Source organism: Gavia stellata, chromosome 6 (assembly GCF_030936135.1).
Source record: "Gavia stellata isolate bGavSte3 chromosome 6, bGavSte3.hap2, whole genome shotgun sequence".
Lineage (NCBI taxonomy): Eukaryota > Metazoa > Chordata > Aves > Gaviiformes > Gaviidae > Gavia > Gavia stellata.
The window spans coordinates 60,934,900-60,948,930 of NC_082599.1; the positions used below are offsets into that span (position 1 = coordinate 60,934,900).

Here is a 14,031-nt window from a genome sequence, read left to right on the forward strand (position 1 = left end):
AGGTATATGTTTTTGGTTAAATATTTATGCTTTTTTTTTTTTCACCCCAACATGCACTTTAAGCACTTTCGGGGAAGTATAATTATAATTTGTTTTGGGTTCTTCTGTTTGGGGTTGATTTTGAAACTCCCATTTATTTGAACCTCTGATTGATGATTGAGGCAAACGACACACTCGTGACACCAGTGAAAAAAAACCTCCGTGTGTGTGTGTGTGTTCAACACCGCTTGACTTCACTATGAACTTTCAATCTTGGTTTGGCTTTTTGGCCGGGGGGAGATTTCATACTATCTGATACCTGTCACTTCCCCTAGTGCAGCGCTGTACTTTTTACGCTGAGCTTTGCTTCAAGTATTCCTGTTACCCTCGCCAACATCAAGCAGTAAATTCCACCTGAAATCATTGAGCTGCAACTAATTAATCAACCGGCTGATATAGTAGATGGAGACGGTGAGTGTGCATGCCTGCCGGTGGTACACCACCTGCGGTGCCTGTCATCCACTTACTCACGTCCTTCCTCTGATTTAGAAATCTCAGGAGACAATGGTAAAGATAGCTCGCCTTTGGAATATTTTACGTCTTTATCTACCAACAAAACAGCTGCCTATCTCAGTTAATCTGAGTTATTTAAAGTATTCGTTCTCATCTATATTAGTTGTTCACTTCCTTTCCATGGAACAATTTGATGTCTGGTAAATTTAACTTGTTAGGTGGCTACTGCTATCTCATTTTGTTGTTTCTGATCTTTTCTAAGTTGAAAACAAAAAGGAGCGATGCTGAGAAGAGATCCTGTGTAAGATTTCACTGATGCTTCCATGAGATGCAGTAACATTGTACTACTAGTCTTAAAAACAGTGAGAAATTTCTACAGCAAATCAGTTAAACATGAAGGCCTAGATATTCTGTTAAAGGCAATTATGAAGAATAAAACCCTCATAAACAGTGAACAACTGAAAGGAGAATCTTCTTTCCTTCCCTTTATGTTTTATACTTTTATTTGAGGATAGATATTATTACATGTTAACTAATCCATAAACACACACTTTACTTTTCTGAATAATATCTGGAATTTCCTTAAAATGTAGGTTAATTCTCAGTGACTCAGAGACTGAGCACAGCCATTTCAGCAGCGTACGCTGCTGTTCGATGTAGAGTGAAGATAGCAAGTACTACCAGGATAAATCTTCAACTCGCTGTTCCCACCCATGTCCTGTTCTTATTTTTGTGCTGCTCCAGCTGTTTGAGGCACGTCATTTTCTCAAATGAGAGTTACGGTCACTTGGCACACTGAGCTACTCTCTGTCGGTTGGGGTCAGCAGAACCCAAGCAGATGCTGTGTTCTGTAAGTGTAATAAACTCGCTGAAACCTTTAATTGATGCACTTGTAAATGCAAACAGTAGTTTCATTACCATGTGAGGGGAATAATTGGTCCCCTTGGCTGAAGCCATTTGGAGGGAGTCCCGAAGCTTATGAAAGTATGTGCTCAAAGGGTGAAAAAACCCTTGCGAATGGATACTTTTGAGATCCCTGGAAAGATCTGACAGTGATGGAAAACACGAGCAATGATGTGTCTCTGACACATCATCTTTCTTTCCTCCCTTCCTCTTTTTCAATGGCAGTGATGATCAGTGATGTGCTTTAGGCACACTGCCAATGAATTTCCCCTAAATTTCCCAATAATAGGCAAAAGTATTTACTGCGCGTCACTTCTCCATCAGGGGAAAGTGAGGCAGTACCTGTAAAGAAAATGCATGACACTGCGGAAGCTCTCTGGATCTTGTCTTTGAGTAACGGAAGCTGGAGCTCCGCACTATCGCGCCGCAAGGGAAACTGGACAAGTAAAACACCGCGAGGCAATCTTTGTGCCTGGGTTCACATTTTCTGCGATTTGTAGCAAATGCTGTGAGATGTGTCTGTGGGAAGAGGTGTAAGTGATCTGCGCGTGAACTGGGGTTGCTTGGGGCTGTAAAGATGGCAAGATTAAAATAGGATGATTTATTATGATAGAAAACTAATGGTGTGAATGTAATAGCAAGCTGAACTCAGCCTTAATGAAACCATGGGTTGTTTTAATCTTCTATTTTACTTTAGAAGGAGAACTAGAGTAGGAATTAGGAGTGGAGAAAATTAGAAGTGTTATGTATTGCATTCATTTTGTGCCTCCAAATAACCTTTTGTTTACTATGGGATCTGTCTTGCTCAGCCCTAAAGCCAGTCTCTCATGCGCCTAATTAATCCGTTTTCATGCTAAGGGGACGCTGGCTGGTTCATAATTGCACTGATCGGAGTCCGCTCGTGGAGTGAGAAATCCCGGGCTCAGCCTGAACTCGAACAGGCTTTGCTGCCTTCTGTGGCAGGGAGGTTTACGTTGGTACTGTGGGCTGCTTCGCCAATCTCTGCAGAGTCACCTGAATATCAAGGGTTATAAAATGATCCTTGAATATTCCCTCAGATGGCTGCAAGAGTACTGATGACTCAATCCTGTAAGATTTCAGACTTCAGCTCTGTAAGATATTGTATCAAGAGAAATCGTAACTGTTATTATTTCTAAAAAGAAAAATATATATGTGTTTCCATCTCTCTTCTTGTACCTTTCTCCCTAATTTTCCAAGCTGAGTTATTTCTTGGAGACACAACCATGTATGGAGACAGTCTACATATTCCCTTGCTGGCATTTCCCAGGCTGCTCAGACAGCCTGTCATGAAAAAACAAATGCATTTTCTGAGTAAAAATTCAGGGCCTCTAGAACATAACTGACAGTGAAGTGTTTAAAAACATATAAATTAATTTTGGCTTTATTTAGTCTAGAAGGAATAGAGCGTTGTGTGCATTTTGCTAATGTTTACATTAAAAATGAAGGCATGATTAGTTTCCCGTGCCTGAGCTGTATTACAAAGCCTTTCTGTTATGCTAAAGCTTCTGCCTGATGTACAAAAAGAAGAATAGCCGTGCGCAACAGGAAGAGAAGATCACGGCGTGTATGACACACAGTCAGTGGCAGCCTTGGGATGCTCCTTTTGATAAGAGAAAACCAGCTGGGAATCGGGGGAGATATCCCAGCTCTTACAGATTCATGCTCAAGTCCCTTGTCAAGTCTTCCATCCTAGAAACTAGGATGGAAGCAAAGTAATTGAATGTTCTGGTTCCTTCAAAGAAAGCCCACATCTTGTGCCAGTGGAAAGGCTGTCATGTCATAGCTGGGTACGCAGAATAAAGTGCTCTTGGAGGTGCTGAACATTCGCAGCTCGGCACCTCTGAAATTGAGTGCAGTTTGAAACACGTGCATGCTGCTCAGATGCTTTGCTCTGAACACGGGAACCCGGCCGAAATCACAGAGTGCATTCACAGGTGGCTTAAAAAATGCAGTTTTTGAAGGCTGGCAAAATATTTGTGCACTCCCCTAATCCGTGTCTGCTCTCATGTAAAAAAATGAAGATCTTTACATACAAAAATGTCCTTTGCTTCTCCCTTCAGTTCAGGTAATAAAGGCATAAAGAGTTTCAGCTCATCAAATTTGACTGACTTAAAATCAATTTGGCTTTTATGTGCAGTCGATATACCACAGTGTGGCCTCTGAGTCACAAAAAGAAGCCCTTTTTTTTAACTCTCTTTTTTTTAGCATGTTTCTACGTTTCCTATATTGATGGTAAAAAGACCGGAGAAAAGATTTGTGTGGAATTACACGAGTAGAATACAAAGGACAAAATTATTTTAATGACCTGCAGGTGCCTTTTAGTTGTTTAAATTTCTGGAGCAGGAAAGGCATGCTCCTAGGAGCACTGAATGGGAAAGATGACCTACTTTAGTTGAAAACCACAGATGAACTGAACCTACTTTTTCAAACCTCACTCCAGCAAGCAATCCCATTACAACGTGGTCTTAAAATCTTAATGTATCTCTCATACAAAATTGCTGTGCTAGGAAGAGGAGAACTTTCCATCCACCACTGGGCAAGGTCTCTGCGCGCAGGTGAGCGGCCGCTCTATCCGGGCCGATACTTGAGGCAACAGGGAAAGGCGATGCTGTTTTCCATAATGTAGTATCTTCAGCTTCTTATAAAATTTTATTACATTTTATTTTTACCTTTTTAGTTTCTGTTGGGTGAGTTTAACCTCTGGAGCAGGAGAGTTTATTACCTTATCCCGCACTGCCCTGAACACCCTAGCACTCACGATGATACCTGTCCTGGATGGCTTGACTCCTTCCGTCTTTTCTCGTCTCAGACTCCTTGGGAACGTTCCATACTGAAACAACTACCTACCTGTCTATTGCTATCACTATTTTTAAGTCAGTGGCTTATTAGCAGATTTAAGTATTTTAAAACAACAGTGCCTGAAGGGATGTGATTGCAGCACCGTCTGTAGGGTACCTGAAAAGGGCTGTGTGTGACCTCTGGAGGTGGCGTGTTTGGAAATTAAAAGAGACTGTGGTTTTGAGGTTATCGCTGCAGCATGTTGTCAGGGACAGGATTCAGAGCTCTGCACCCCAAAGGGAATTTATAGCATTTCTTCTCTGAAGGTGAATCAGCTTTCTACTGCTGGTGTAGAGGCATGATGCTACTAAGGCAGATTTGCAGAATAAAAAGGTTCGCGGCCTTTCTGAAGTAAATTTGTTGGCATTACTGCAACGGAGGGGGAGAGGCAGTCTTAAGGAAACCCTTCAAAAAGCCCAAGTTACCTCTTGCTGATGGTTCCAACGCTGTGACAGTTTTGCTCAGATACCCCTGTGAATCAGACTTACTCATTTAAATCACATTGCTAAAGATACCACCTAGCATGGTTGGCTTCTGATTCAATACGACACTCTAAATCCGTGCGTTTGCCTATAAATTTTAGCTATTGTTCTACCTCAGGGGTACTATTTACACCTTCACACTCTCTGCTGCAAGCATAAAATGGGAAGTGCTTGCTGAATCTGGCTAGTTGAAAGCAGTAACGTTCACTTATAAAATTCTCCAGTTTCTCACCTGAAACAGATGAAGAAAACAAATACAAAAGATGTAAAGGAAAGTTATCATCATTATCTCCGTATCCTAGATGACAAAAATGTTGCCTGTGTACTGTATATTGTGTATTTTTAATATGTAATATTGCACATAAAGCACAATACATCATAACCTTCCTGAAGATCAGTCCAAATTCTTGAAAATACTACTTGTAACTTCAGATATTGCCGGGAACAGATTTTATGAGGGAAACCAGGATCTTAGCGCTAGGAAGGATGTTACAGCAAGTCTGCGGCGTATGCACCTTCACGCTTGTCACTTCAGTGTAGTTCCTTTGGGCAGGAGCAGCTTGCAAATGCTTCTTGCAAAGCCGAAGGATGATCTCCCCGAGCTCTGGTTTATTTACGCTTTACGGTATTTTACAAGACTGGCTTTCAGCTAAGGGGAAAAAGCGGCACACAAATGGTAGGAGGTTCATTATAACTGACCCACTTCAACGTCTGCAGAGCTATTTCAATACCGTGGATTCCCAGCCTTCTCTGTGGTTTCCCAAGTTTTCCATTTCCTTCAGCCTGGATAACAGCATCAATCAGAGTTTGCGGATCGAGTAGCTTGCTTTCGGAGGCGCGCTCCATGGGTAATTCTGCTGCTGCCTTGGGCTCCCACTCTCCAGAAGCGTCTGAAAGCACCATGCTATGCACAGGAGCAACCTGACTGATATATAAACGTACCCTACGTTCGTGCGTATGGCATGAAAATCTTTTTGGAATGTAAAGTTTTACGGTACCTTTGACCTTTAACAATGGCAGGGGTTTAACGTTCTACTGAAAGGCGGTTACTGAGGTGGAGTGTCCACGCACCTGCAAACGCACTCTGGCTCTTTATTACTGAGCCGCACGATTATTTTTAGCTAAGAAAAGGCTCCTTTAGCAGCTTCTCAGTCTGGTGTTTCTTGCTGGAGATGCTAATTTCCTAGAGAGCGAGCTCCAGGAACACAGCCTTTAAACATTGATGAAAACGAGGAGCCATACCAGAGAGCAGAGCCACCCCGAGATGAAATGATGACCTAAAAACACATGAAGCGTTTTCTTGGAGCTGCTGGCTGCTCTGCTCGGGTGCCCAGCGGGGTTAGGCTAGCTCGCTGCCCGTGTCCAGCCTGAAATATTACACCTTGGGGCCGCGCAAGCCAAGCTGGAAGGGCCGCGGGTGGGCCAACGCTCGTGGCGGCCCTCCGGCCCCTCAGGCCTTCGCCCCACCGCCAGCGGGTTGGGGCAGGAGGGGAGAGGCCGCTCCGGCTCCCAGGGCGGCGGGCGGGGGGGTCCCGGAACCCCTCGGGCCCTTGGGACCGCACTCTTCCCCCTTTGGGGCGGGGGGGGGTGTGTGTGTGTGTCCTCCGTGGGGGGGAAAGCCCTCACGCGGCCCCGTGAGGGGGGAGCGCCATCCCCCTCGCCGAGGCCCCGGCGGCGGCAGGGCTGCCCTCGCACGCGCGCGCAGAGGCGCGCTCCCGCGCACACACCTGCAGGCGGGCACGCCCGGCCGCGCGCACCCGCGCCGGGGTGCGCGCCCCCCCTCACCCATGCACGCCTCCCGCCCGCACGCCCCCGTCCCCCTCCCTCCCGCCCCGCCCGGCCGCGGGGCCGCCCCCCCCCACCCCCCCGGCTCTGGGAGCCCGCCGGGGGCGGGGGAGCCGCTCCCCTCCGCGCCCGCCCCCGCCGCCGCCCGGGGCTGGACGCCGAGGCATGAAGAGGAGCCTCCCGGGCGGGCCCGGGCCCTGCGCGGCTGCGGACCGGCCGCCCCATGCGGGCTCCGTCCCGCGCGGCCCCTCGCTGCCGCCGGCGTCGGGATGGAGGCGCCCGTCCTGCTGCTGTGGGGTAAGTGGCGCGGGATGGCGGGGGGGGGGGGGGCGGCTGGTCGGGGCTCGCCGCTACCGCCCCGGGGGCGGCGGGGAACCGGCCGAGCGTCCTCGCATCCCGTGGGGAGCGGGGGGGTTTCTCCGGCGGGGTGTCCCTTGCGGGGGCCGCCCGCAGAGCGGGCAGGCCGGGCCTTGCGGGCGGCTCTGGCCGGGCTGCGGGGGGCCGCTTCCCCCCCCCACCACCCCCCCCCCCCCCGGGGCTCTCCGTCCCCAGAGGAGCGGTGGCTTCGCGGCGGGAGCTGCGGGACGGTGCGCGGCATCCCGCACCGCTGGTCCAGCCCCGCATCCCGCCACCAGCTACCTACCGCCCGGGGCGGGGGGAGCCCCGAAACGCGGCCCCTCAGGAAAAACCATCTGGCCAACTTCTAACGTTAGTCATTGGGATCCTCTCGGATCCCAAAAGCGAGGCTGGGGAGGCAGGTTTGGCCGTGGGGGAAGGTTTTCTGCTGCAGGCGAGGGGTTGATTCCCCGTAGAGTGTGGCTGAGTTACAGACAGGCGGTTGTAAAAGTGCAGCTACCCTTCAGATCTTTCACTTCATAGAAGAGTAACCCTACCGCTAGAAAAACTATGGTTTTTTTCCTTGTCAGCTGGCTTGTTTCAGGACTCCCAGATTTAATACGTTGCAGTCAGGTCAAAAGTTGCCGGGAGAAGTCAGTCCTGATCTTCTTCACTCAACAGCAAACCCGGAGATGCGCTTAATTCCTCAGGAGTCAGAGATCGGGGGGAAGAAAATCAGGCCTCGTACGTTTAGAAGGTTTATCTGAGCGCTTTATAACTTTGTTCGCTAACTTTATGCCCCTTCCGAAGTACAAAGCTGGTAAACGCTCGACATCTTTCTATGAAAAGAGCGACGAATAAATGGATAGCTGTATTGACAGTGTTTAGTGGCATTGTCTTGATCTGGTCTGTCAAAAGAGTGACACGACAAATGCATACATTTTCTGATTCTCTGTGGCTTGAGGGCTGCTGAAATCTTACCTTGATCCCTCAAATTTTTTGTTATTTCCCAGCTGAAAAGGAATAAAGAAACACCCGACACCTGTTTTGCCACGTGAAGGATTTATGCAGTCTCGAACGTAGGGAACCAGACAGCAATCTTGTATTGGGAGAGACATCCTGATGTTACTGTGACTTTTACAAAGCAAAATTGCTCACTGGAGATTTAGTTTCGGAGAGCGAGTGGAGTGAGGGCCAATGTCCCTGTAGCTCAGAAAGCTACAGAACGACATTTTTCACCGGAGGGGCACAGTTAAATCAATTGCGCTAGACCTTTTTGACTGTGCTAGTTGCGTTCTTAATAGAATAACCCCCAGAAGATGATTTTGAGGATATCTGTTAACTGCTAATCCCTTACTTTTTTTTGGAATTGGAAAGGAGAGATATAACAAAAACCTAATGGAATCAGACTAATTGCCTAGCAGAAAAGCCCTGATGTGAAGTTTTCTGATGTGAAATTGAGGTTTTTCATAAGGAAAGCCTTAAGTGGTAGAAAACTAAAGTTCTTCTTTGAGTAATACAAACACGCTTTTAATATCAGTTATTTCGGAAGGATTTTTACTTGAATTGAATGTGCTTTCCTCCCTCTGATTAACCAGGGACCCGTGACCTCTCTCATTAAGGTAAAACTCTTGCCAGGATTCCTCCGTGTTAGCTCTCACTGAATTGAGCATGCAGCCTGTCTGGGTGGGGACCGGGACCGTACTTCTGCAACCTCAGACCGCTGCTTTCTGCTTTCAGGAGCCTAGGGCTCTTGAAATATTATCACTGCATTGAACCATCTGCTGTGTTATCCCTCCTTAGCGAGGATGGCAAAAAAGGCGGTGTGTTTGCTTGCTGGAAGCTCAGTTGTTGTAGCAGAAGTTGGATTTGTTCTCTGCGTGTGGTGTGTATTGGGGGGGAAGGAATGTGTGAACTGAGGTAGCTGGTCCACGGGGAACGTCATCGGTACTCTTTCCCCTATGAAGTGCTGATAACATCCAGACCGGGGCGAGGTGCAGAGCTGGAAACGCCAGCTGTCAGGTGAAATCTTCCGTACTTCGCTTAGCAGGGCTGTAGATCCTTAGAAAATTCTACTTACTGCAAGATCGGAGCACCTCAGCAATAATGATGTGTTTATCATATTACCCGATTCTTTTATTCCACTTCTGTGTATGGAAACTGAGGCAAGGAGGAACTTAAGGGCTTGACCAAGACTTTTAACAGACTAAGTAGTTTTTTTTCTACACAGGTCATCGTTTCAGCATCCCTGTCCAACCATTTGCTCCTTCATCCTTTACACAACACCTGCATTTCAGTGGTGCTATCTGTATATGAGTTGAAAGATGCTGCCAGAGTAAAGCTGGATATTTTTTTAAATTCCAGAGGAACCTTTCTCAGGATATATATGTATACCCATATAGAGAGAGATGGTGTGATTCTTCTCTGGAGCAGTATTCCCCTGCAGATTTCAAAGACTGTCTATAGTTGTTCGCATTTCGTAATCCTGTTTCCCAGCGGTTAGCGAAGCTTAACATTTTGGCCAGAGGTGAACAACCGGACAGTTGGAAAGCTGGGAACAGAGCCTGGCTCCAGGCTCCCCTTCTTACCTTCTAATTTAAAGACCGTACCCCATCCTGCAAACAATAATGAAAAAGCTGTGTATTAAAGTCTGAATTCTGTAAGGTCCTGAGCTCCCCTTGCGTGGAACATGGTGTCCGTAACTCCGGGGGAGTTTGTACCCTAACGCGGAAAAAAAAACCAAACAAACGGGGAACAATTTTATTGGGTTAAAGTTTGAAAAGCAAATAATTTTTTTTTTCCATTATTTTCTTATGGGTATATCATGCTGTTCTGCAGCTGGAAAGGGTGGAATGAAGAAAGGGAAAACCGTTGTGGGAGTCCTGAATTTAATAGACCCAGGCGGGTGTGCGTGTAAAACAAATAAACCTTTGCAAAGCAGAACATCTGATTTTGAGACAGACCAAAGAGTTTTAATGAAAACGATGCTTCGTTTTCTAGAGACACGATTTTCAGCACCAGGCAAACAGGAAGGCAGTCAGCAGACCCCATCAACATCCATCCTGAAAGCAAAGCGTCGAGTGTAAACGCGACCTCTGTTCCAACTTGCTGGTGGATCCAGACATCCTTCCCACCACCCTTCACCCTTTTTTCGTGTCTCCCGATTCCTTTTTCGGGAAGGTGTTGCCCTTTTCCTGAGCTCTGCAGGGATGGCAGGAGACACGTTCATGCTACGTTCATTTGAGAGGGCGAAGGGCGGTATCTTCTGTCCCAGTCTGTGGTGACTGCAAGTGGACTGAAGGTGGTAGCACAGAGCATCAGATGCCATCTCCAGCTGGCTTGGTCCCAGCAACCAGGAGGAATGGCACTCCCTGTTCGGAGGTAACTCCAGATTGAAGGTGAGGAGGAAGCAAAGGGACTTTCTGAACCTGATTTACGCCAATGAGATCCGACCCTGGAAACCATGCAGCTTAGCTAGTAAACCCTTGCTCTTAAATTAGGAAGATGTTCCTACCTACACAGTACTTAGGTTTTTAAATACCTTTGAGGTCTGAGGCCTTAGCTTTTAGGTTTGTTTTAGCGAGGCAAACTGTCAGAGGCTGTGAGCTCTAGCTAGAAATACATACTGAGATAGACAGGTGCTGCTGTAGGTACAGATAAAACCACGAGGTTCTAAGGAAAGGGTCCTGAGCACGACTGGGTGGGCTCAAGGGGAACCCTGGGAGGTTTTGCCCATTAAGTTGTATTTAAACATTGCAGCACCGGTGGGTTTTGTACAGTTTGTTGTTTCGGTTTCTCCCACCTCCCTACTGATTACAGAGATGGTTTGTGGCTTGGATTGGTGGCAAACGAATGAAATTCCAGTTTCTCCTACCAAGGAGAGAAATACAGGGAAGGGGTCCTTTACAAAACAACATTTGCTACCATCTGTGTCTTTGCTATTGATATTAGTGCTTGAGAGAGAGCTATGAAGAAAGCAAACTGTGTTCTCATTTAGGGCTCGTAAAGAGATTAATTTTCACAAACCTAATGAAGCCTGTTTTAATTCACACCTTTTTGTTTTAGCCAAAGCTGTTGCATGAACCATCTCATTTCAAAATAGAAGTGTATTATTTTGTGTTTTATGAAAACAGCCTGTGCTTTTTTCTAAAATAAGAGTCTCTTCGCAGCTAGGCTTGCATTGAGATAAACTGGAAAATATAAATAAAAAAAATGACATTATTTTAATTTGACTGTGTATGTAGAACAACCAAAAAAGCTGCCTGAAGAACTTTTGGGTCATCTGGGAGGAAGATGTGTGGGTATGAAAAAAGAAAGGAGTAGGAGAGCAGAATAGGAGGAAGCCACCTTTTCCACAAGTTTTTAGGCTTGATCTCCGTTCACACGCTGGCTTCCCTGAAACCAGCCTGAAAAGAGGAGGCAGCTTCGTTCCTCTCTAAAGGCTTTAAAAGAAAGTGTGTCGGTGCTGTTAGGAATGGTCTGAAGGCTAGAGAGGGTCCCAGCTTTCATCTGGAGAGCAGCTTGACATGACCTACCATATTGGCTTGAACAAGGGGCATGTCTGCGTAACAGCTGCTGGCCTCAATTTATCCCCTGGAATACAGAATTTTGTCTGTGTGAAGCCAGATTTATGGCCTTCTGCAGACGGGATGTCACTTGCTCCACCTATGCTCCAAGCCGGGGAGACTCTGATCTGACGAGGACAACGTGATAGGCACTGTTGGGGCCCTAGCACAGCACCGAGCTGACAAAAGCACATCTTGTTCGCATCTAAGCAGATTAAGTTGAGTAAGCAAAGGACTATGCAGAAGCACCGCACCCTGCAATAAAGCATCTGTCTCATTACTTTCACACTCTAATAAATGTGACTAATTTGACTTATTTTGGAGAGCATGATCTGGGGAGAAGTTCTGAGGGCGGTGTGAGAGGAAAATACTGTAATTCACGTTGGCCAGTAATGACTGTCGCTTCTTAGGGGAATTCAGAATTTTGTTTCCAAATGTTGAAAGTGACAGATTTCTTTTGCATCCCCTTGTGTGCAGAGAGATTGATGCTAAAGACTCTAATCTTTAGAAAATATTCTTGCAGTTTTGTTGTCTCAAAAGACACACTTCAGGATTTGACAGGGTGTGCTGCTCTCAGTCTGCGTGGCCCTCCGGCCTTCAGTAGAAAGGAAAAGAGAGTTCACAGCCATAGGGTATTGCAAAGAGAATGGGAGATACTGGGACAGAAATAGCATCTTGACATAGCAGAAGTCATTCAAATGCTCATCAATAGGACACAAAGTCCAGGTTTCTTCCAAGACTTAAGCTCTTGAACTTCAGCTTTGGTCTGTAGTCCTCTCTCTTACTCACCCTCTGCGCACAGAAGAATATCTTCAAGGCTGTGAGGAGGATGGCCGCCTGATGTGGCGGTGCAAAGACCACGCGAGTGCTTGCAGTCAGTCTCGTTGAAGAGACTCGGTTGTCTCTGGGGTACCTGGACACGGTACAGCAGCTTTGGAGTGGTGGAGGCCCTTTGCTGGAAGGCTGTCTCAGCCTTGGCATCAGAGCTTTGCTGCCTGGTAGCCACATGGGGCTGTGGAACACATTTTTCTCTTCATGTTTGCTTTTGGCGAGTCGCTGCAAGTGTTACGCTGTCCTTCCACGCCCCTTGAGTTCGTGAGCTATTCCAGCTTTACTCCTCAAGGATCTCCACGTATCAAGAACATAACTTGTCCAATTTAATATTAGAAGAGATTTCTTTAAATGTATTTAACAACATGTGATGTAGACTTACTATGATACAGCATTAAGCTTACGTGTTCCAGTGAAATAGGAAAAATAAATTTGTTTTGGCTTTCAATTTGGAGATGCTCAAAGCTAGTATTTCCATAGAAACATTGATTGTCATACAGTATGTGTGAAATCTCCTCTATTCCTGTTTTATTTTTAGAAAAGCAGATCAAGATACAGTTTTGTTACAAGCTAAATACATGCTTCAAAATAGCTCAAAGTTAGAACTTAACTGCATTGTATTAAAAAATCATGGCACTCTCCTTACTTATTTTTGACCAGTTGACCTACGGTGGATTTGCATTCAGGCAAGCCAACCTTTGCCATTAGTTAATGTTGCTGCTGAACGTATTTCCAGGGGTACGTTTGGGTGGGAAGTGTTCTGCCATAAAATACTTAGTGGGGCACAATGAAGTAGAGATAGTGTTGCTGGAATAACCACTGGTCCAGTATCTATTTAACTAGCTCTAGTGAAAACCAGAAACACCAAGAAAGTCAGAGCAATGTGAAGGAAAGGCCAAAGAAAAATTAAGCTCCTCAAAATATTTGTGTTTTCATATCTTTCTGCATTTTAAGATTTTGGAAAGAAATGTTAATGCTCTTTTCTTGCATTTAATTAAATATTTTTAATAATGGGGGGGGGGGGGAATCTCCCTCTGTGTAGTAACATAACATTTTAAGCCTCGTATTTTCAGTGAGTTTTAATTAAAGTAGGTTCCAACTCCTCTTTCTCTTACCTTTCTGGTGGGGCAGTACCGAACAGGTAGAATATACATTACAACACCGTAAGGATGTTTGAATCTATACTGGTCTGCTGAAGATTTTGGCTGTTGTGTGCTGAGTGTACCTTAGACATATTTGGGTTTTCTTTTCCTCCCAGTGGCTTCATACTTTATCCGGCAATGGATTATAAAAAAGCTTGTCAAAGAAATAAAAAGCGTTGGCAGAAATAATCGAAAATAAACACCTCCTGTAGGAAGTGGGGGTTTCTCCAGCATTTGCAATCTCGAAATCCACACTGGACATGTTTATGAAGAATATCCTGTCATTTGAGGAGGTGTTATTGGTTTGGTGCAGAAATTATTGAAAGACTTTCTTTAACTTGTGTTGCAAAAGGGGTAAATCTGGATGATCCGAGGGATTCCTTCTGGCCTTGGCGCGTATCGCTCCACAGGGTTTTAAAATAAAGCTGTTTCTAAGTTTGTGAGGACAAGAGTTGTTGACACATTTGCAAAATGAGAGGGAGGGAAGTCCTCATTCTTCCCTACTCCTCTTTCTTCCGATTTCTTGCATGACTCAAAAATCCTGAGGAGGATTTTCCTTGGACTTCAGGGTGAAAAAAAGTTCACCCCACTATGGCAGCAAAACCATGGAAAAATTCAGCCCAAGAAGAACGTCTC

General features: G+C 45.9%; 1 protein-coding gene across 1 annotated transcript in view; it reads left to right on the plus strand.

The window, feature by feature from the left end:
- The first annotated feature begins 6,757 nt into the window (after positions 1-6,757).
- RAMP3 (receptor activity modifying protein 3) overlaps positions 6,758-14,031 on the plus strand; it is a 56,450-nt gene continuing 49,176 nt past the window's right edge. The window contains exon 1 of the mRNA XM_059818915.1: positions 6,758-6,818. Coding sequence (XP_059674898.1) covers positions 6,791-6,818 — 28 coding nt within the window. The 5' untranslated portion in view covers positions 6,758-6,790. The remainder of the gene's footprint in view (positions 6,819-14,031) is intronic.